At 43.5% G+C, this 23,191-nt stretch overlaps 1 protein-coding gene and 1 pseudogene across 4 annotated transcripts in view; one reads left to right on the top strand and one right to left on the bottom strand.

Moving 5' to 3' along the window:
- The window catches only part of NIM1K (NIM1 serine/threonine protein kinase), a 91,444-nt gene that overhangs the window by 30,168 nt on the left and 38,085 nt on the right, over positions 1-23,191 (bottom strand). For 3 of the 4 annotated variants that reach the window (XM_063724098.1, XM_063724096.1, XM_063724097.1), the window contains 2 exons: positions 10,776-10,906; positions 5,047-6,032 (listed from right to left, as the gene is read on the bottom strand). In XM_063724098.1, the coding sequence (XP_063580168.1) occupies positions 5,047-5,338 (292 nt within the window). In that variant the 5' untranslated portion in view covers positions 5,339-6,032; positions 10,776-10,906. The remainder of the gene's footprint in view (positions 1-5,046; positions 6,033-10,775; positions 10,907-23,191) is intronic. The other variant, XM_002815532.4, reaches the window with a different exon arrangement.
- Positions 19,694-21,192, top strand: LOC100461862 (tubulin alpha-1A chain-like; annotated as a pseudogene).

Below are 23,191 nucleotides of genomic sequence, written 5' to 3'. Positions count from 1 at the left end.
AAGATTAATTAAAAAGTAAAGTTATAGCAATGGCAGCTACCATTTTGAGTGGTTACTATATGTCATGTACTTCACATATATTATTTCCAATTTCCCCAACAATTCTAAAAATCATTATCTGTGTTTTACAGCTAAGGCAACTGAGGACCAAAGAGATTATTAATATGCCTAAAGTCAGAAGCCTAGTAAGTTGCTGAATGAGTATTTCAGATAAATTTGTCTGGTCCCCAAGTCCACGCTTTTCCTACTGTCCCATCCTGCTTCCTTTCTATTGGAATCTAACATCTGAACCCACACTTGTATGAAACTGCTCAAAGTTGGCCTTATGCAGTAGCCTTTGCTCAGACTGTAGCTCTGTGACCCTTCTGCAGCATTGGACACTTTTTTCTAAATTCCTCTCTCCTTGTTTGGCTTTATCCAACTTCTCTTGTAACCTTCCAAATCACATCCTCTGTCTCGATTTTTGGCCTTTCCTCGCCCTATGTGTTTCATCTTTTGTCTTTCATGGTGGCTCTAGACTACTGAAAAGCAGCATTAGTCCCTATGAGATTTGAGTTACAGATAGATGTACTCTGTGAGTAAGGATTCAAAAGCTGCTCTTTTGCTGCTGTGTGTTAAAATTTTCCAATGCATGCCCTCTGACCAAGACAGCTAACTTCTAGGAATGTATGCTGAGAGAAATCATACGTATATGCAAAGAAGTATGGAAAAGAATAATCTCTGTAGCATTATAATTAACAGCAAAACTTTAGAAATGATCCAAATGTTAACCAATAGTGGCTAAGTTAAAGAATTTATGCTGCAGCTATATGTGAAACAATATGTCCTCTTTAAAAGATGAGAGTATAGATAATAAATACACATATATAGATAATATATACACATAAATAGAGATATCAAAAAATATCTATATTTAATGACATTGAAAAATCATAGTGTTCATGGAGCAACAGTGAATGATTCCATTAGCATATTTAAAACTAATCCAGCCAGGCGCGGTGGCTCATGCCTGTAATCCCAGCACTTTGGGAGGCCGAGGCGGGCGGATCACGAGGTCAGGAGATTGAGACCATCCTGGCTAACATGGTGAAACCCCGTCTCTCCTAAAAATACAAAAAATTAGCCAGGCGTGGTGATGGGTGTCTGTAGTCCCAGCTCCCTGGGAGGTTGAGGCAGGAGAACAGCGTGAACCCAGGAGGCAGAGCTTGCAGTGAGCCGAGATCACACCACTACACTCCAGCCTGGGCAACAGAACGAGACTCCGTCTCAAAAAAAAAAAAAAAAAAACTAATCCATACATAAAATGTCAACTAGGATGTAGAACTAGTTACTAAGTGTAAAAAGGTTGCTCATCACCCTTCTCCACAGTCTCCTTCAGTGACTGCATCCATTTCCACAATCTTCTCAATGCAAATCCTGGTCTGACCTCATGCCCATGTCCATGACTGGAGCATGCCCAGTAGACAGCTCCTTCTGGATGTCAGTGTTTTCACTCAACTTTTTCCCTCCAAAATCTGCTCTTTCTCCTATTCCTATTAAAGGCATCACCTGTTTTGGTTCACATAGTCAACTAAAGCAAGGTCATTGCCTTCGTCCATCCTTCCATCTTCAGTTCTACATCCAATCAGTTACCAACTGTGATGGTTTATTTTATGTGTCAAATTGACTGAACCACATAGTGCCCAGACATTTCATTAAACATTATTATGGGTGTGTCTGTGCAGGTGTTTTCTCAGTTGAAGACCTGAATAGAACAAAAACACTGAGTAAGGGCCGGGCATGGTGGCTCATGCCTGTAATCCCAGCACTTTGGGAGGCCGAGGCAGTGGATCACGAGGTCAGGAGATCGAGACCATCCCAGTTAACATGGTGAAACCCCGTCTCTACTAAAAATACAAAAAATTAGCCGGGTGTGGTGGCAGGCACCTGTAGTCCCAGCTACTCGGGAGGCTGAGGCAGGAGAATGGCGTGAACTCAGGAGGTGCAGCTTGCAGTGAGCCTAGATCTTGCCACTGCACTCCAGCCTGGGCAACAGAGCGAGACACTGTCTCAAATAAATAAATAAACAAACATAAACTAGCAGGGCAAGGTGGTGTATGTCTGTAATCCCAGCTACTCGGGATGAGGCAGGAGAATCACTTGAACCTGGAAGGCGGAGGTTGCGGTGAGCTGAGATCACGCCATTGCACTCCAGCCTGGGTGACAAGGCGAGACTCCATCTCAAAAATAATTAATTAATTAATTTTAAAAAAAAAGACTGAGCAAGTGGGAACTGCTTCTGCCTGACTGCCTTTACCTGGGACATTGGTCTTTTTTGGCCTTCAGACTCAAGCTGAACGTGGCTCTTCCTGGGTCTTGAGTCTGTTGGCTTTCAGACTGGAACTTACACCTCTGGCTCTCCTGGGCCTCCAGCTTGCTGACTGTGGATCTTGGGGGCAGTCTCCATAATTGTGTGAGCCAATTCCTTGTAAGTGTCTCTCTGTCTCTCTCTCTCTCTCTTTTCTATTGGTGCCGTTTCTCTGGAAAACACTGACTAACACATCAATCCTCCAGATTCTTCTCTTTGGCATCACCAGCTCATTCCACTTTTCTATTTTGACTGACATCCACCTAGCTCAGGATATTCTTCCCTGTGGCTGAACCATCACCATAGATTCCTGATAGCTCCCTGTCTCCTGTATCTCTTGCTTTTCAACCTTCATTCTCATCACTATATGGTAAACCTTCCAAAAGCCCAATTCTAATCACAAAAATTTTAAAGTCTTCATTGTAAGAAAAACAATCCAAAATCCTTGGATAACGTTCAAAATCCCCTATGACTCAGCCACAGCTAAGTTTTCCAGCCCTTTACCCTACTTCCCCTACTGTCAGGGTAAATGTACTATATGTCATTTCCCCACATTAATGCGTTTGTTCACATTCTCCTCTAACTAACCCCCTAACCCTCCTCTGTCCTATAATCACTGCCTATCCAAAATCTTATCCTTCCTTTTGAGGTGTAGCTCAAATTTGATCTTCATTTAAAGCCTTTCACCATAGTCCTAAGGTGGAAGAGTCTCTTGCCTTCCTTTAAGCTCATAGCTTTTCTCTTCTATGTTTTTCAAATTCTGGTTTGTATTATACTTATTTGTACACATCTTCTCTTCCCTTATCCTTGAGGATGAAGGCTGTATCTATTTCATCTTTATATCCCCCAAGGCCTAATATAGTGCTTCTATTGTTCACCTAAATGACTAATAAATGAATATTCTCTCAAGTGAAATGAAATGTGAAAGTTAAACGTAGCATGGAAACCTGACACAATACCTCATAATAGATTTTAAAATACAAATAATACTTAGAGTACCCATTTGTGGCAACTACCAAAAGAGTACTATTTTAAAAGCTGTCTGCAGTATGTGCAAGTTGCTGTAGGCAAGTATTTCTTAGTGTTACATGTTAGTTAGAATCACCTGGAGAGTTTTCAAATACTACCCATGCCCAGTCCCACTCTAGACCAATCACATCAGAAGCTCTGAAGGTGGGCTCTAGGCACTAATTCTCTTTTAAACCTTCCCAGGTAATTCTAACGTGCAGTCAGTTGAAAACTCTGGCTGTAGGGCATGGCAGCTGCATTGATCTCAGTTTGTGTATTGGGATGGGCAGGAATGAACTTCTGATAAAGATACTTTAGTTGATCTTTGGTTGCACAAAGGCAAGGCAAGGCAAAGCTTATTAAGCAACTAACTAACATTTGTTGAGCACTTATTAATCCTTATGATACCCTATGAAGTAAGCACTGTTATTGGCTGCATTTCATAAATGAAGTATCTAAGGCTCAGACAAGTACTGTAATCTACCCAGATGAGTAAGCAGAGTAGCCAAGATGTGAAGACATGAACCCAGATACACAGGCTTCAGAGCAAGAGTATAGAAGACGTGAAACTCCAGTGACTTGGGAGTGTGTGGGTCAGTTGCGGTGGGGAGGTACATGTATGCAAACATGTGTGTGGAGCTTTTTCTATAAAGGCCAACCACAGGGATTGGAGGGGCATGGGATTGGGGGTTGGAGAAGAAAAGGAAGCAAAAGACAACTCTAATATAAGAAAAGAGGGGCCTTGGAGACATGGTGGCTGGCTGAGTCCAAGCAGAGAAAATGTCAATCAGGGACTCTCGGGAGACGGTAGAGTCCATGGGTTTTAGGACTCAGTAAATTATGCCGAGTTGTAAAGTGTTCTTTTTCTGTCTTGTAAGTCCCTTATGATAATCCCCAGACTTCTGCTAAGTTACAGGTACCTTGGGGAAGTGCCCACAATGGGGTCGGAGCAGCAGAGGGGTGCTGGGCTCTCCATATGGTTTCTCCCTGAGGCCAAAGTGCGGGGCACTGCTAGTCCAGAATCTCAGAGTGTCCGGTAGCCAAGCAAATGGAGAGTGAGGAGCCAAACAATGAGAGCTAGGACAGGGTGGACTGAACAGAAAAGGTTCTGAGATCAAATCCCTTTTTCTCAAATATGACAGAAGTAGCAGCCTCTGGATGGAAGGGAAAATGGACCCTGCTATCCAGAGACAGCGCCCATCAGGAGGATCTCCTGTGCCGCACTGTGCCATTGTCACTGAGACACAAATATAAATGGAAACTATAAATATGGGCTTGGGAGATGAAGTGGCTTGGGAGATGAGGTGGCTTGGTTCCAAGCCACACTCCACTCCACTTCTCAAGGGCCTCACCGGAGAGGACAGATTCTTCTCATGTTTGAGTGGGTTTATCCGCATGGTATGGTGGAAGGGTTTTTGGAGTCAAAAACCTCTAAGATGGAACTGAAGACACATTTACCTTCTTTGGATCTCAGTTTCTCTATCTGCAAAATGGAAAAAAAAATATTGACCTCACATGGTTACTGTGAAAATTAACTGAGAAGACCACAGAAGTTGGCTGGCACAGGATATGGGCCTTGCAGGGGCTCTGCTGAGGTCACTTTACTTGCTTCCTTGGCCCTGGCCACCTAACCCCGCTCCTACACTAGTCTCAATGCTGCCAGGGATGACCCTTGGGAAGTCGGATCCTACCTTTGGTTAGGGAGTGAATCCCAAGCTTCACTTGGGAGAAGTTTCCACTTCCGATTTCCCCTCGAATTCGGTAGAAGCCTATCCGTTTCCCCAGCGTGATCTCCCTCACCACCTTCTCATCCTGGGACATGTCCTGTGTCAGTTTCTCGAAGGGCGTCAGCTGGCGGGGCTGTCCCTCCTCACCCTCCTTGCTGCTCTCAGTCTGACAGCCACTTTCTACACTGTCGCGCCGATCCCACCGGGCATAGTGGGGGTTCACCAGGCCACCTCCATTCATATACACTGCAGTCATCGTCCACGGGGGCTCACGTCTCCATCTCAGCCAAGAGGCAGGTTGTGCAGGAGCAGAAGAGGCTCAGAGGGTGGGAGATGCCAACTGAGGACAGCAGGTGCCCAGGGTTCAAGAGAGTTTTCCTGGGAGCTGAGCAGCCTCCCTCTCAGCTTTAGTGACAGGAGGGCAGTGAACGTGGTAGCTGAGTCTGCCCAGCCCAGCCAGGAGCTGCTCGCCTCACTCAAGACATTTCCCACCTTCCCTCACGTTGAACTTGCAAGCTCTAGCTGTACAATTAGGCACATGTTACATACCCACTGCCCTGATGGGACTCCAGGAATTTTCTGGCCAGATGTGGAGTCTGATGCTTTGTGGTAGATGGCTGTGCCCCAGGACAAAGGCTTCTGTTTGCTATTTCCCTTGATGGCCAGAGAATCTTGCACTCTGGTGTGTAAATGCCCCTGGGAGGCCCCCAAGTCCCTGCTGCGGGATCTCATCTCTGACCTTCATTTCATGCTTCTCTTGCTGTCAAGCCGCAGGGCGCTGGAGACCTAATAATCTGGACCTCAGGAAAGAAGAAACTTGCAAATAAGCCTTCTGGTCACACAGGCAGCCAAAGAAGGATTTAATCCCTGCAATGTCACTTTAGCCGGCCTTTATTTAGATGAACCTTCCTCTAAGCCGTGAGCTGTCTCGAAAATTTGGCTGGTTCAACCTAAGAATAGAGAGTAAGAAATTTATTAGCCTATGCTAATGTACTGTACAGGATTTGTAATGAATGTGAAACTGCTTTGTAAGCATTGATCTAAAAGTACTCCACAAATTTAAGTTATGACTCATATCAGTAGTAGATGCTTGATTACATGTGATCTAGTAAGAAGAAAAGAGTATATACACACACCTCTCAACCTACATTTTAGAAAAGCCCCTAAGATCTGTACATATTTCTAGCAAAACAATTTTTCTATTTCTTAAAGTTTAAGAAAATATGCATATTGCCTTGTGTTGCTTTAAAACCAAATTTTAAAAATAATATGATAGCAATGATGAAAGATTCTGGATTACTAATGGTTTTCAAAATTTCTTATATTTATTCAAATAATAACATTTTATCTCCTTTACTACTTCATGTTCTTGTACAACTTGTCCTATACTAGTTGCTTCCACTCTTTCTTCCTATGTCATTTTATGACAAAGGCTGATTTTTCCTCCTACATTTACTTTTTGAATTTTTCTGAGCAGGTGTCAGTTTCTAGGCCCAGCACCTTATTTTGAAGATGTGGAAAAGGAGCGTTTACAGCATTGCCAGTGATAAGAAATGCTGCCCACCTATGATGTCGTCTGGATGGTTTTTTTTCTGCACTGTCCAGCAGGAAATACTCTCTTCCTCTCTGAATTCCCACAGCACTTCGTGCATTTTCCAAAATGTCCCATCTCAATGAAGGTGGGAACTGGTTTTGACTCGTATGTATGTCCTGCTCCCCTCCTCTCTCCTTCAAAATGGAGTATAAGTTCTTACATATAGAAAGGGTTTACTAAGTAAATATGTGTTAAACTTGATTTTTGGACTTGAGCATTCCAAACCAAAAATTTGACTGAAAACATGAGAGACTGCCTTGGAAGTATGGATTTCCAACTCTGCTCAATAATATCACATTATTAAAATTAAGTATAAATAAGGCTTCCTAACCTTATACTTAAGGTTAAGTATGGGGTTGCCAAATAAACATAAATAAGGGAAGTAAACAGGAGGTTGATGCCCAGTACTGCTCCTATTTCTGGATAGGGAGAAAGGAATCTGGAAGAAGGATGACGAACAAACATAGGCTTAAAAGGGACCAGGTATCAGTAACTAAGCACATCTCTAGGTTAGAGACTGATTAGGTTGTTTTTTAAAAACATTTTTAAGATAAAGGTCCCCTTAGCAGGGTGTGGTGGTGTACCCCTTAGCAGGGTGTGGTGGTGTACCCCTTAGCAGGGTGTGGTGGTGTACCCCTTAGCAGGGTGTGGTGGTGTACCCCTTAGCAGGGTGTGCACCTGTAGTCTCAGCTACACCTACAGACTGAGGTGGGAGGATGGCTTAAGCCCAGGAAGTGGAGGTTGCAGTAAGCTGAGAGAGATCAAGCCACTGTACTCCAGCCTGGGTGACAATGCCGGACCCTGTCTCAAAAAAACAAAACAAAGCAAACAAACAAAAAAGGTAAAGGTTCTTAATTAGAGTGAAGAAAATCTAAGTCATTGATTCTTCTTCCTTTTCTTTACCCACCTCTACCTCCCAAAGTGCTGGAATTACAGGTGTGAACCACTATACTCAGCCAAAATCACTGATTCTTAATCATCATGGGGTCACAGACTCCTTTGAGATGCTAACAAAACCTATGACTTTATCCCCAGGAGGAAAAAAAAAAACCCTCACCCATACAATTTGCATCCAATTTTAAGATGACATTCTGAAACCCGTCAGATTAAGAATCTCTGTGAAGGTCAAGTGGCGCTAGATCTCCCCAGATTCCTGGCAGAAAAATACCATGCAGCTTATGACAGACTAGAATGAAGCAGTAATTCTGCAAGAAACTTTAGCTTAACCTAAGGAAAAATAAAATATAGATTTTCCATAGAATGCAGTACTTGATCACTTTGATCACTTTGTGTTCTAACAGACTCTCTGAAGAACTTACTGGCTCTGTGTCCTCATTACTGTGCTGTCCTTGTCACTAATGTACTTGGGCCACAACTACATCAGCACCAGGAGGGCGCCGCGCACAGTGGCTCACGCCTGTAATCCCAACACTTTGGGAGGCTGAGGCGGGTGGATCACCTGAGGTTAGGAGTTTGAGACCAGCCTGGCCAACATGGTGAAACTCCATCTCTACTAAAAATATAAAAACTAGCCAAGCATGGTGGCGCACACCTTTAATCCCAGCTACTTGGGAGGCTGAGGCAGGAGAATTGTTTGAACCCAGGAGGCAGAGGTTGCAGTGAGCTGAGATCACGCCATTGCACTCCAGCATGGGCAACAAGAGTGAAACTCCGTCTGAAAAAAAAAAAAAAAAAAAGCACCAGGTGGGCAGGAACCTGTGCTTTACTCTTCCCTCTGTCTCTGGGAGTTCTGCGCAGTAGTTGATAAAAGTTTGTTGAAGAAGGAATAAACTAATTTACCAATTAATCCACCATTACACTTAGGTAAGATTTAGTAGAGGTAAATATTTTTGTTTTTTAACTACTAACACTATCCTAGAATTTAACCATCTCAGTTTATTTCAGTCCACATTTCTAAGATTTGGGCTACCCTTTACTAGCTATTAGAATTCCTGGCCCCATCTTCTTGTGGAGGTAAAAGCTTAGTCCAAAGTCCATCATCCCCCTGAGAATTGTGACAGAACTGCTTAGAAATGCAAGTCTCCCCCATCCCTGCCCCTTCAAAAGAATCAGCTCCCCACAGGCACCAGGCCTCCTTCCTCCCTCTGCACCTGCTCCCCTCCATCTCCTGCCCAGCTGCTGCTTCAGGGCTTGTTCTCTGCTTTCCTGTTCTCCAACTCTCCTGATTTGGGCTCTATATCCTGAGCTCTATTCAGGCCCTGGAATTTACAGTAGAGTTTGAGACTTCAGGTGCCTCCCAGGAATTCCTCTCCCTCCCTTCCCAATTCAACAGAGAGGGAGGGCACAGATACAATTGCCAAATACAATCAGTCTCTGTCTTGAATTACCTGCCCTAACACCTACAAATGAAACTTCTTGCAAAACAGTCTTGAACCAATTGTCTTGCCTTAGTGGTGGAGGAGACAGTTAATCTTCCATTTAGATCAGATAAAGTGTTTTTGTTACACTTTTACAAATGTTGCTAAGGTTTGCATTGAGGATGAATTGCAACTTGGGACAGCTAGCAAGCCAACTGGGGGAAAAGCCAAACCCCTATCTCACTCCTACTTCAAAATAAGTTTCAAAGAAATCATCTAAGTAAAATAAACAAAATCGTGAAATACTAGAAAAAAATCAGAAATTTTTTTATGATCTCAGCGAAGGCCATTAAAGAAAACATTGAATTTGACCACATAAAACTGTAATTTTCTGTTTGCCCAAAAGTATCATAAACAGACAGGCAAAAATCAAATGATAACCTGATAGGGAAAACTTTCCAACAAATATAATAAACAAATAAAAAATAAACAATTTTCCAAGTAAAGAATTTTACAAATTGATTTTTAAAATACCAATATCCAGCCAGGCGCGGTGGCTCACTCCTGTAATCCCAGCACTTTGGGAGGCTGAGGTGGGGGATCACGAGGTCAAGAGATCGAGATCCTCTTGGCCAACATGGTGAAACCTCGTCTCTACTGAAAATACAAAATATTAGCTGGGCGTGGTGGTGCACACCTGTAGTCCCAGCTACTCAGGAGGCTGAGGCAAGAGAATCACTTGAACCCAGGAGGCGGAGGCGAGACAGTGCCGAGTGCCGAGATAGCACAACTGCACTCCAGCCTAAAGGCAGAGCGAGACTCTGTCTCAAAAAAAAAAAAAAGAAAAAGAAAAGAAAAATGCCAATATCCTCCCAAAAAAGAAAAATGATAAAGAACATGAGCAGACATTTCACAGAAAATACAAATGACTCCATAATATATAAAAATGTACTCAACCTTACTTATAATTAAAGAAATACCCATAAACCACACTAAAATTAGATTTTTCACATATTAAATTTGAAAGCTGCAAAAAAAATTTTGATAGTGCAATGGTGAGAGATAGTATGGGGAAACAGGAATTTTCATTCATTGTTACTGAAAGTATAAATCGGTACAATTGCTTGGAAGGTAATTTGGCTGTAACTATTAATTACAAGTGTATGTGTTCTTTGCTTCAACAATTCTACTTCTAGAATTTCTCTTTGCACACATGTGCAAAGATGTGTATTTCCAACATAAAGATGGATGTGGAAAAGAATGAGTTACAGTACTCAAGATATACTGTTAAGAGGTGGGAAGAGTGTTTATAAAGTGATAATCAGGAGTGTAAGAAAGGGCCGATCATGGTGGCTCATGTCTGTAATACCAGCACTTTGGGAGGCTGAGGTGGGTGGATCATTTGAGGTCAGGAGTTCGAGACCAGCCTGACCAACATGGTGAAACCCCGTTTCTACTAAAAATACAAAGAAATCAGCCAGGCATGGTGGCACACACCTGTAATCCCAGCTACTGAGGCAGGAGAATCGCTTGAGCCCAGGAGGCAGAGGTTGCCGTGAGCCAAGATCATGCCACTGCACTCCAGCCTGGGCAATAGAATGAGAATCCATCTCAAAAAAAAAAAAAAGTGTAAGAAAGAGGAGGGAATCCCTAAAAACAGGTAGAGTTATTGCATCTGGTGAAGGGACTTGTTGGACAGGGGAATGGAGTGGAAAAAAAGGTATACTTTTTACTGCTTACTTTTTCATATGATTTACATTTTTTCATGTGCGTATATTTACCTTTAAAAAGAAAATAGGCTAGTTGTGGTGGCTCACACCTATGATCCCAGCACTTTGGAAGACCGAGACGGGTGGACGGTTTGAGTCCAGGAGCTCAAGACCAGCCTAGGCAACACAGTGAGACTCCATCTCTACAAAAAATAAAATAAAGAAAATTAGCTGGGTGGCACACACTTGTAGTCCCAGCTACTCAGGAGGCCAAAGTGGGAGAATCACTTGAACCTGGGAAGTCGAGGCTGCAATGAGCCAAGATCACCCCACTGCACTTCATCCTAGGCAACAGAGCAAGACTCTGTCTCAAAGAAGAAAGAAAAAGGAAACAATTTAAAATATTTAATGTGTTGCCACCTTACATAGTTGGTGTACAATAAGTTTGCTTTACTTTTGGTTACACAGGGAAATTATCATACCTGATTCTCTAATATCTTATGGATTGCTTTTAAAATAAAAAGATAATTCAGGACTTCTGGTGAAATATGGAGAATTTAATGATCTCATTTATTTCTACTTTATTCCAAAAAACAAAAAACCTCAAAATGACAAAATAAGAGGAGGAAAGGTACAAACCCATGAGGATAAAAAGAATTAGAGTGGAGGCCAGGCATGGTGGATCACCTGAGGTCAGGAGTTCAAGACCAGCCTGGCCAACATGATGAAACCCCGTCTCTACTAAAAATACAAAAAATTAGCCAAGCATGTGGCGCATGCCTGTAATCCCAGCTACTTGGGAGGCTGAGGCAGGAGAATCACTTGAACTCGGGAGACGGCGGTTGTAGTGAGCCAAGATCGTGCCATTGTACTCCAGCCTGGGAAACAAGAGTGAAATTCCATCTCAAAAAAAAAGCAGGTGCGGTGGTTCATGCCTATAATCCCAACACTTTGGGAGGCCAGGGCAGGCGGATCATGAGGTCAGGAGTTCGAGACCAGCCTGGCCAACATAGTGAAACCCCAACTCTACTAAAAATACAAAAAAATTAGCCCGGCATGGTGGCGGGCACCTGTAATTCTAGCTACTCAGAAGGCTGAGGCAGGAGAATCACTTGAACCCAGGAAGCGCAGATTGTAGTGAGTCAAGATTGTGCCATTGCACTCCAGCGTGGGCAACAACAGTGAAACTCCAACTTAAATAAATAAATAAATAAAAATAAGGGAAGGGATAGCAGCAGAGAAATGTCAATACATTTTTGGGGAGATGGAGAGATGGAAAGAAAATTAGTGATAAGCAACTTTGCAAAGACAAAGAAGAAAACTGCAACCTAAATTCCTACATAAGGGCATGCCAATGAGATTCACCTTTCTGAGTGCTCAAAAAGGCTTCAAACTATAAGAGACCAAGTACCTCAAAGGTTAGAGGAATAAAGCAGTATCAAAATCATGGAAACTGAAGTTAGAGCAGTGAGACCCCACCCCCCGCCCCCGCCAACCTTTCCCTCCTCAAAGATAGGTTGTTACTTTCTCTACCCCACCCCAGCTCAGGAACACAAGGCACAGGACAGAGGATTAGGTAAAAGTCTGTGTTGTAGAATCCCTCATTCTCTTCTCCTTGCACTCTCAGTTCCCAGAATGGAGGAAAATAAGCATAAAAACCTCCAGGTTGGCTACTCCTCTTTTGGATAGACTAACTCAAGAGAAAAGACTTTCTGAAACCTACATTTGAAAGTTCTCCATCAAGAAAGCCACACAGCCATCTACCGCACAATCCTCCAAGGGCCAGTTTCATGCACACGCAGGGAGCTTCCAACCAAGTTTCAGTGCCTTCTGCTTAGAATGAATGACTGAATAAATGTTCAGTCAAGAGGCATGAGACATCTGAGGAAAGGCTCCAAAATGAAAGAAAGAAACCATGCTCAACCTAAACAACAACCTCTACAACAAAAAGGAACTTGAAGGAAACGGAGAGCCATGAGGAAGCAGAAGATAAAAGATAAGGTATTGGATCCATAAAACCAGAACAAATGCTAAATACAAAAAAAAATTTTTTAAAGACAATTCAGACAACAAGAAAGAGCTGTCTTGGAAATTAAAGAATTAAATTGGCTGTGTGCGGTGGCTCACACCTGTAATCCCAGCACTTTGGGAGGCCGAAGGTGGGTGGATCATGAGGTCAGGAGATCAAGACCATCCTGGCTAACACAGTGAAACCCCATCTCTACTAAAAATACAAAAAATTAGCCCGGCATGGTGGCAGGCGCCTGTAGTCCCAGCTACTAGGGAGGCTGAGGCAGGAGAATGGCGTGAACCCGGGAGGCAGAGCTTGCAGTGAGCCGAGATCGTACCACTGCACTCCAGCCTGGGCGACAGAGCGAGACTCCGTCTCAAAAAAAAAAAAAAAAATTAAATTGAAGAATTGTGAAAGAAAAATCTAGAAGAGATAAGCAATATAGAAGACACGAAAACTGGGTAATCAATTCAGAAAGTCCAACATCTAATTATTAGAATTTCCCGTTACACTATTATGCTCCCAATAAAGTAAAACATATGGTTTCTGTTGTACCTGAATTGCCAGCAAATCTCAGAAATTTAAAAAACAGTACAGTGAGAAAAAACTCTGAATTCTTACATATTCTAATGGAATAAAAAGGTAGAAGGAAAAAATCTAAAAGAAAAGATAAATCCCGTTTGGGTGTGTGTATCTATAGGTATTTAAATATTCATTTTTATTTTGCATAATTTTTTCCTAGAGATTTTCCTTAGAAATCTAGAAATAGGAGTTCTGAAGCACAGGTTGTGGGGTTGCTCTAAATAGTATATATTTTTGACTACTTTCTAGTAGAGTCCAAAACATCAAGCTTCATGATGTCGAAAGCTAAGCAAATAATGGAAGTGATCACATACCTAATTAAAAACAAAATTTCAGATGTAAGTGAGTTTTTTGTTGTTGTTCTTTTGCCTTTTGCCCTTTAGATTTTAATCGATTTTTATGGACATTAATGAGAGCTTAGAAACTCAACCAGACAAAATTATGGAGTCACATCACTGCAGATCAAAGCCTCTGGAGGAGGTAGAATGGTCCTTAATTATTAGCTTGCTGTTGCTATATATCAACGCATTAAATAAGATGAAAGAAAACAGAGCTTACTTGGTAACTCATTTTCTTGACTTATAACCCACTGTGAAAATAATGTCAACGAAAACTATCTCACCTTTGTTCTGTCTGAGTTTAACTTACAAAACTTCTGGGCAAGGCTCTTAGGCAACCTTTTCATTGGTTGGCAAGGCCAGGCATTGGTTTCCTTAAAAGAAAAGCTGGGTTTTCTCTATGTGTGGCAACAAGGTTCAAGACAGTTAGTCCTCAGTTATAATCCTTCTCGGGCAGGTGCACCCTCAGGGAGAATAATTAGAAAATTCATCTCATTTGAAAGTTTATTTTACCATTTTGAAATCATTTGCATTATCTTTGCTTTTAGCTCAGCTCTTTATTTCTCAGCACACATGTCAAGATCCCCATGCAGTGCAATGGGGGAAATTCCAAAGCAAATGGAAAAGCAGTCAGTATGGGCTGGTTTCTAGGACAGCAGTTCTGCTCTGTGACACCACCTCTCCCCTACTTGGTCTCAGAAAGAGGCTACTCAGCCCAGGTCTACCCTCATCCAGTTCACACCCACCATCCAGGGACAGACCATCCAGTCTGATGAGTTTACATCAGCTCTTCCCATATATACTTCTACCACACTTGAGGTTCCCTTTGCCATCAACGCCACAGACTCAAACGCCTAGAACAGTGCAGGAGTTCTACGTCAGTGACCAAGTGCAGTGCCTATGCCTGGTGTGGTGAGGCAGCCCTTGCTCAGCTCCAGCCAGGGCAGCCATGCCAGAATGCAGGTTTACTTTTGCCAGATCTTATAATTCTTGAAAAGAAACTGGCAATTAAGAATTTTTTGGTAAACTCTCTCAATTTTTTATTTTTTAGTTGTTTTTTTATTTAGAGGCAGGGTCTCACTATGTTGTCCAGGCTGGTCTTGAACTCTTGGCCTCAAGAAATCCTGCCTCAACCTCCCTACAGCTAGGATTACAGGTGCAATCCACCCACCATGCCTGGCAACTCCATTTTTTTTTTAATGTTTATGTTTTTTGGTGGTTTTTAAATTTTGTTTTGTTTTTTGTTTGACACAGGATTTCACTCTCACCCAAGCTGGAGTGCAGTAGTGCAATCGCAGCTCACTGCAGCCTTGACATCCCATTGCTCAGGTGTTTCTCCCACCTCAGCCTCCTGAGTAGCTGGGACTACTCGTACACACCACCATGCCTGGTTATTTTTTGTAAAGACAAGGTTTTGCCATTTTGCCCAGGCTGGTCTGCAACTCCTGGTCTCAAGTAAACCACCTTCCTTGGCCTCCCAAAGTGGCTGGGATTACAGGCATGAACAACTATGCCCATCAACTCTCAACTTTTAAAGTATAGATTAACTACTTTTAAAACACTGGCCAAGTGAAACTGAAGTGTCAGGCTGGATTTGGCCTCCAGGTTGGCCATTTCCAGGCTCTGTTCTAGGTTTCATGGGAGAATTATCCAAAAAAAAAAAAGATGGGGAGGGAATAGTTCATAGGTCCATAGTCAAATACATCTGGAAATGCTGCACATTATACCCCTCTTAGATATTTGCATTAGTACCTTACAGTCTTGTAGTTTTAAAACCACACACACAAACAAATGTCCGTTTAATTCAGTGGTCCCCAAGTTTATTTAACCATCTAATTCATCCTTACTGAATACATTTTGTCATTGACATTTTCCTTATGACTCTAACCTCAGAGGTGGACAAAGCTGTCAAGTATCTGTAAGAATTTAGGTCCCAACAGGAAGATTATGAAAACGATTCAGTATAGAATGAAACAGAAAATAGATAGTTGAGTTTAATCCACCAATGCAGCAGATGAGGTGGGAGCTACCCATCTGTGGGGTCTGGGATGACACAGTAGTAGCTTGACAATTGAGTATCTCTTAACCTTGGGAAGATTTAGTGTTAAAAACAAAAATGCTTAAGAGACTCAAGCCCTCCAATATTAATATTTTTGTCTTATGAACTTGTATGAAATTGGTATTTCAATGTACTTGTTATGTGAAGAGAATTTGGCATAATAAAGTAACAAAATAGTTTTGTGACTAATTTAAAATGAAGAATTGGATAATTAATTTAGATTTGTGATTTTAAGTTGAATTTTTATTGTTTTAAAATAGCACTGAATGAAATGTATTTAAAAGAGCTTAAGGTTCACCCTTGACTATATGTTTAAATCATTATATTTGTAAGAATTACTAGTATTCTGGAAGCATTTTTGTTATCAAATAAAGTTTTTTCAAAGGAAATGAAACCTCCCTCTCCCCCTCCCCCTCCCTCTCCCCCTCCCCCTCCCTCTCCCGTCTCCCTCTCCCGTCTCCCTCTCCTCTCCCCCCTTTCTTTGGTCTCCCTCTCCTTCTTTTTTCGGTCTCCCTCGGTTGCCAAAGCTTGACTGTACTGCCGTGATCTCGGCTCACTGCAACCTCCCTGCCTCGGGCTCCTGTGATTCTCCTGCCTCGGCCTGCCTCGGCCTGCCCAGTGCCTGGGATTGCAGGCGCGCACCGCCACGCCTGACTGGTTTCTGTGTTTTTGGTGGAGACGGGGTTTCGCCGTGTTGACCGGGCTGGTCTCCAGCTCCTGGCCTCCAGTGATCTGCCCACCTCGGCCTCCCGAGATGCTGGGATTGCAGACGGAGTCTCGCTCACTCAATGCTCAATGTTGCTCAGGCTGGAGTGCAGTGGTGTGATCTCGGCTGGCTACAACCTCCACCTCCCAGCCGCCTGCCTTGGCCTCCTAAAGTGCTAAGATTACAGCCTCTGCCCCGCCGCCACCCGTCTAGGAAGTGAGGAGCGTCTCTGCCTGGCCGCCCATGGTCTGGGAAGTGAGGAGCGCCTCTGCCCGGCCGCTATCCCGTATAGGAAGTGAGGAACGTCTCTGCCTGGCTGCCCATCGTCTGGGATGTGAGGAGCACCTCTGCCCGGCTGCCCCATCTGGGAAGTGAGGAGTGCCTCTGCCCAGTCACCCCGTCTGGGAGGTGAGGAGCACCTCTGCCCGACCACCCCGTCTGGGAGGTGAGGAGTGCCTCTGCCTGGCCGCCACCCCATCTGGGAAGTGAGGAGTGCCTTTGCCTGGCTGCCACCCCGTCTGGGAGGAAGTGAGGAGCACCTCTGCCCGGCCGCCCCGTCTGGGAAGTGAGGAGTACCTCTGCCTGGCTGCCACCCCATCTGGGAGGAAGTGAGGAGCGCCTCTGCCCGGCCGCCCATCGTCTGGGAGGTGAGGAGTGCCTCTGCCCGGCCGCCCCGTCTGGGAAGTGAGGAGGACCTTTGCCTGGCCGCCCCGTCTGGGAAGTGAGGAGCACCTCTGCCCGGCCGCCCCATCTGGGAGGTGAGGAGCGCCTCTACCCGGCCACCCATCGTCTGGGATGTGAGGAGCGCCTCTGCCCGGCCGCCCCGTCTGGGAAGTGAGGAGCGCCTCTGCCCGGCCGCCCTGTCTGGGAGGTGTACTCAACAGCTCCAAAGAGACAGCGACCATCGGGAGCGGACCATGCGGACGATGGCGGTTTTGTTGAAGAGAAGCGGGGGATGTGTGGGGAAAGGAAGGAGAGATCAGATTGTTGCTTTGTCTGTGTAGAAAGAGGTGAGCATAGGAGACTCCATTTTGTTCTGACTAGGAGAAATTCTTCTGCCTTGGGATGCTGTTGATCTATGGCCTTTCCCCCAGCCCCCTGCTCTCTGAAACATGTGCTGTGTCAACTCGGGGTTAAATGGATTAAGGGCGGTGAAAGATGTGCTTTGTTAAACAGATGCTTGAAGGCAGCATGCTCATTAAGAGTCATCACCACTCCCTAATCTCAAGTACCCAGGGACACAAACACTGCAGAAGGCCGCAGGGACCTCTGCCTAGGAAAACCAGAGACCTTTGTTCATGTGTTTATCTCCTGACCTTCTCTCCACTATTATCCTATGACCCTGCCATATCCCCCTCTCCAAGAAACACCCAAGAATGATCAATAAATACTTAATTTAAAAAAATATATACAAAAAAAAGGAAATGAAACGAATTATAAATGCAGTTTAAAATGGTTAAAAAGGTTTCATTAAGCTTTGAATGGGATCAAACATTAATCCTTAAAAATTATTGTCAGACAAAATAATATGTCTGGAATTTGCTTTAAAATAGGCCGGGCATGGTGGCTCATTCCTATAATCCCAGCACTTTGGGAGGCCAAGGTGGGCAGATCATGTGAGGTCAGGAGTTTGAGACAAGCCTGGCCAACATGGTGAAACCCTGCCTCTACTAAACATACAAAAATTAGCCGGGTGTGATGGCAGACGCCTGTAATCCCCGCTACTCGGGAGGCTGAGGCAGGAGAATCGCTTGAACCCAAGAGGTGGAGGTTGCAGTGAGCCAAGATCGTGCCACTGCATTCCAACCTGGGCAACAGAGCAAGACTGTGTCAAAATAATACAAAATAAATAAAATACAATAAAGTAAGTCCCCATCCCCATGTTGGCCAGGCTGGTCTTCAACTCCTGACCTCAGTTGATCTGCCCACCTCAGCTTCCCAAAGGGCTGGGAATACAGGCATGAACTACCATGCCCAGCCATGGAAGTTTAAATTAAACAAGATTAGCCATGAGCTGGGAATTTTTTATGCTAAGTGATGAGTACATGGAAGGTTGTAATGTTCTATACACCATTTTTGTGTATATCTAAAATTGCTTATAATACAATTTTTAAAATAATTGTTAAAATTACCCACATAAAAAAATAAAATATTTGTAATAAGATGCTAGGCATTTTAAAACAGGCAACAGTGCTCATTAAATGCATGCATGACTGACTGAATGAATGAATGACACGACATGACAATTCTGTAAAGTGAGGTATTGTCATTCCCTTTTCACAGATACAAAAACCAAAACCAAAACTAAGGCCATCTAAAGTTGAGGCGGTTGTCCTTGATTTCTTGACTGTTAGCTCTATGAAGGTGAAAACTGTGTATTTAAGTAAACATTACAACATGTGAAACCATGAATTTCAAAGATCTGAGGTAGAGAATGAAGTCATGTCCCAATAGAAACCCGAGTTTCTGCAATGAAAATTTTCATCTCATTTATAATTCATTTCTAAAACACAAATCTTCCCATCTTCTCTGAGGACCTATGCCTGCCTCCAAACAAAAGAAATAGCATTAAGATACTGAATGGAATCATGCATTGAATCACAAGAAGGTGGCCCTGAGCAGCAAAACAAAATGTATTCTTCATCTGCTCAGAAATAACTAATTTAGGAAATGGTGCGGGAACACTCATACCCGTTTGCAGCTCATGGTTTATTTTTAGGGAATTAAAAATATTTGTAAGTCAAAGCAGAAACTGCTCTTTTGCTGCCTTGTAACTTTCTTCAGCTCTAATATAGCGTGCTCACTAAGAAGCAGAGAACACTTGAGCGATGCCCTTATGGGGTGTAAGAAAAACCTCGTTTTCTATTTGAGCAAAACTCAAGAAAGTCTATCAGGGTAACAGGCCACAAGGCTATGGCCGTGGATAAGGAAAAGAGTGTTGTGGAACAAAAGGTCCTAGTTTTATCATCATAAAATGTTCAAGTGGATTTGAAACCTTTATTAAGAGCCTCTCATACCTGGTAAGTGATCCCTTCACACAGAATAAGCAACCCATCTGATAATTTTTAAATATTTACCCAGCACTGGAGGTAAGTGAGAGGTGGCAGTTGTTAGGGACAAGAGGAAGGTTAAGTTTTTTTGTTTTTTTTTTTTTTAAGTGTCACTCTTGCCTTAGAAGAAGGAAAGAAAATAATAGACAGGTTCTCTTATATCAACCACCTAAGAGTCGCACTGTAAGAAGCAACAACCTCTCCTTGTTTCCACCATCTGCTCAGCAGCCGCAAAGCAGTAATCATGCATGAATGCATCTCCATCTCATTGGCCAGGCTGGTGTCCAGGTTGGCAATGCCTGCTGGGAGCCCTACTCCCTGGAACATGGCATCCAGCCCAACAGCCAGATGCCAAGTGACAAGACCACTCGGGGAGGAGATGACTCCTTCAACAGCTTCTTCAGTGAGACAGGCTCCGGCAAGCATGTGCCCAGGGTGGTGTTTCTAGACCTGAAACCCATGGTAATTGATGATGAAGTTTGCACTGGCACCTACCACCAGCTCTTCCACCCTGAGCAGCTCATCACAGGCAAGGAAGATGCTGCCAGTAACTATGCCTGAAGGCACTACACCATTGGCCAGGAGATCACTGACCTCGTTTTGGACCAAATTTGTAAACTGGCTGACCGGTGCATGGATCTCCAAGGCTTCTTGGTTTTCCACAGCTTTGGTGAAGGAATTGGTTCTGGGTTCACCTCCCTGCTCATGGAACAACTCCCGGTTGGTTACGGCAAGAAGTCCAAGCTGGAGTTCTCCATTTACTCACCACCCCAGGTTTCCACAGCTGTAGTTGAGCCCTACAACTCCATCCTCACCACCCACACCACCCTGGAGCACTCTGATTGTGTCTTCATGGTAGACAATGAAGCCACCTATGATATCTGGCATAGAACCTTGATACTGAACGCCCAACCTATACTAAACTGAATAGGTTGATAGGTCAAATTGTGTCCTCCATCACTGCTTCCCTGAGATTTGATGGAGCCCTGAATGTTGATCCAATAGAATTCCAGACCAAGCTGGTGCCCTATCCCCCCATCCACTTCCCTCTAGACACATATGCCCCATCATCTCTGCTGAGAAACCCTACCATGAAACAGCTTTCTGTAGCAGAGACTGCCAGTGCTTGCTTTGAGCCTGCCAACCAGATGATGAAATGTGAGCCTTGCCATGGTAAATACATGGCTTGTTTTACCATGGTGACATGGTTCTCAAAGACGTCAAAGCTGCCATTGCCACCATCAATCAAGACCAAGTGTATCATCCAATTTGTGGTTTGGTGCCCCCATGGCTTCAAGGTTGGCACTAACTGCCAGCCCTCCCCCTGTGGTGACTGGTGGAGATCTGGTCAAGATACAGAGAGCTGTGTGCATGCTGAGCAATACCACAGCCATTGCTGAGGTCTGGGCTCGCCTGGACCACAAGTTTGACTTGAATGTATGTCAAGAGTGCTTTTGTTCACTGGTACGTGGGTGAGAGAAGGGAGGAAGGAGAGTTTTCTGAGGCCAGTGAGGACATGACTGCCCTTGAGAAGGATTATAAGAAGGTTGGTGTGGATTCTGTTGAAGGAGAAGGTGAGGAAGAAAGAGAGGAATACTAAAGTGAGAATGTCACAAAGGTGTTGCTTTTACAGGGAAGCTTATTCTGTTTTAAACATTGAAAAGTTGTGGTCTGATCAGTTAATTTGTATGTAGCAGTGTATGCTCTAACATACAATTACTGACCTATGCTTTAAAACATGAATACTTTTGCAGACCCAAACTGTCCATTTCTGTGATGGGTTTTAAAAATAATAGTAATAATAAATGTTTTTTAAAAGTGAACAAATATGTAGTAACAATCTGAACTAACAGAATAAATAATACTTTTTAAAACTCTTCATATATATGGAAATTTAATACGCAATAGAGATAGCATTTCAGATCACTGGGAAAAGGTAAATGATTCAATATTATGATGCTTGCGGGGGCTAAACCAAGAGATGGCTTTAGCTTTCACACCACCGCAAATTCTTCATTAGCCCTCATTCTTTGACACACATAAGAAAATTATACGTCTATAAATATAGATATATAGATATAGATAGAGGAAGAGATAGAGTTTCACTCTGTCACTCAGGCTGGACTGCAGTAATGAGAGGATGGCTCATTGCAGCCTCGATCTCCTGGACCCAAGCAATCCACCCAACTCAGTCTCCTGAGTAGCTGGGACAACAAGCTTGTGCCAACATGCCCAGCTAATTTTTCATTTTTTGTAGAGATGGTGTCTCACTATGTCGCCCAGGCTGGTGTTGAACTACTGAGCTCAAGTGATCCCCTTGCCTCAGCCTCTCAAAGTCCTGGGATTATAGGTGTGAGCCACAGCATCCAGCCAAGAAAATAATATATTTTTTGATTAGTGTAAAGTGCCATGCAAATACAAAGGCTCATGCCTCTTCTAGTAATATTGCTATTCCAAGACACACCCACATAGAAATGCTGGAGTCACTACTGGGTGTCAGGACAGACCACGTGCATATGTATGTAGTGCGTACTTGTACATGCACAAAAAAAAGCTCTGGTAAAATGCAGATTGAACTAGTGGGTGACAAATGGGGAAGGAGTGTGAGGTACAGAATTGGGGAGGAGTGAAAATGAGTGTGATGGGGGTTGTTATCCCCCCTCATCTGTTCTTTCTTCTATAGCAGTGGTTCTCAGCCTTAACCTGCATGAAAATCACCAGAGAGCATTCAAAAAATGCAGAAGTCTAGGCCCTGCTCCCCAAATATTGTGATTGAATTGGCCTGTGGAGTGGGAGGTGTCTATTTGTTTAAGTTTTCCAGGTGATTCTGTTGTGCAGCCAAATTTGAAAACCACTGTTCTATAACAGAGAAGTTTTAGCTAGGCACATTGCTATCCAACTGAGGACTGTATTTCCCAGTTTTGGCTATAGTTTAGTTTGGCCATGTATCTGAGTTCCAGTCATAGGAGCTCCAGTATGTGAGCAGAAGTGACATACGTGACTTCCATATTGTGACCTTAAAAAAAAGAAGCATGACCTCCCGCCCCTTCCTTCTTCCCATCTTCTTGCTAGCTAGAATGTGGACACAGTGGGGTAAATGGAAACAGCCACCTTGGACCAAGATGGAATCCATGTGCTGAGAATTGCAGAGCCACAGAGAAGGAGCCTAAACCCTTCACTACACAGTCACCAGATCAACGCAGGATTGCTACCTTGTATATTATGACTTGAGAGGTATAAGATTCTATCTTCTTTAAGCCTTTATTGTTTCAACCTTTGTTATGGCAACCCAATGTTTGTGCAAGAGGGCTTTCATTTCTTACTCCATTTGTTTCTGGGTTGTTTGAACGTTTTATAACATGTATAATTAGTTTTATAACTTGAAATTTATATGTAATCGGTATCTGTTTATCTATAGGTAAAGATAGAGATATTTCAAAAGAAGTCCTCACTCTTAAAAAAAAAAAAAAAAAAAAAGGCTAAAATTAGGCTGGGCATGGTGGCTCACGCCTGTAATCCCAGCACTTTGGGAGGCCAAGGTGGGTAAATCACGAGGTCAGGAGTTCGAGACCCTGGCCAACATAGTGAAACCCCATCTCTACTAAAAATACAAAAATTAGTTGGGCATGGTGGCATGAGCCTGTAGTCCCAGCTACTCAGGAGGCCGAAGCAGAAGAATCACTTGAACCCAGGAGGCAGAGGTTGCAGTGAGCTAAGATCATGCCACTGCACTCCAGCCTGG

The sequence above is a fragment of the Pongo abelii genome, chromosome 4, assembly GCF_028885655.2.
Source record: "Pongo abelii isolate AG06213 chromosome 4, NHGRI_mPonAbe1-v2.0_pri, whole genome shotgun sequence".
In the NCBI taxonomy this organism is placed as follows: Eukaryota; Metazoa; Chordata; class Mammalia; order Primates; family Hominidae; genus Pongo; species Pongo abelii.
Note: the sequence above shows the minus strand (reverse complement) of the source record. Positions and strands in the feature narration are given on the sequence as shown.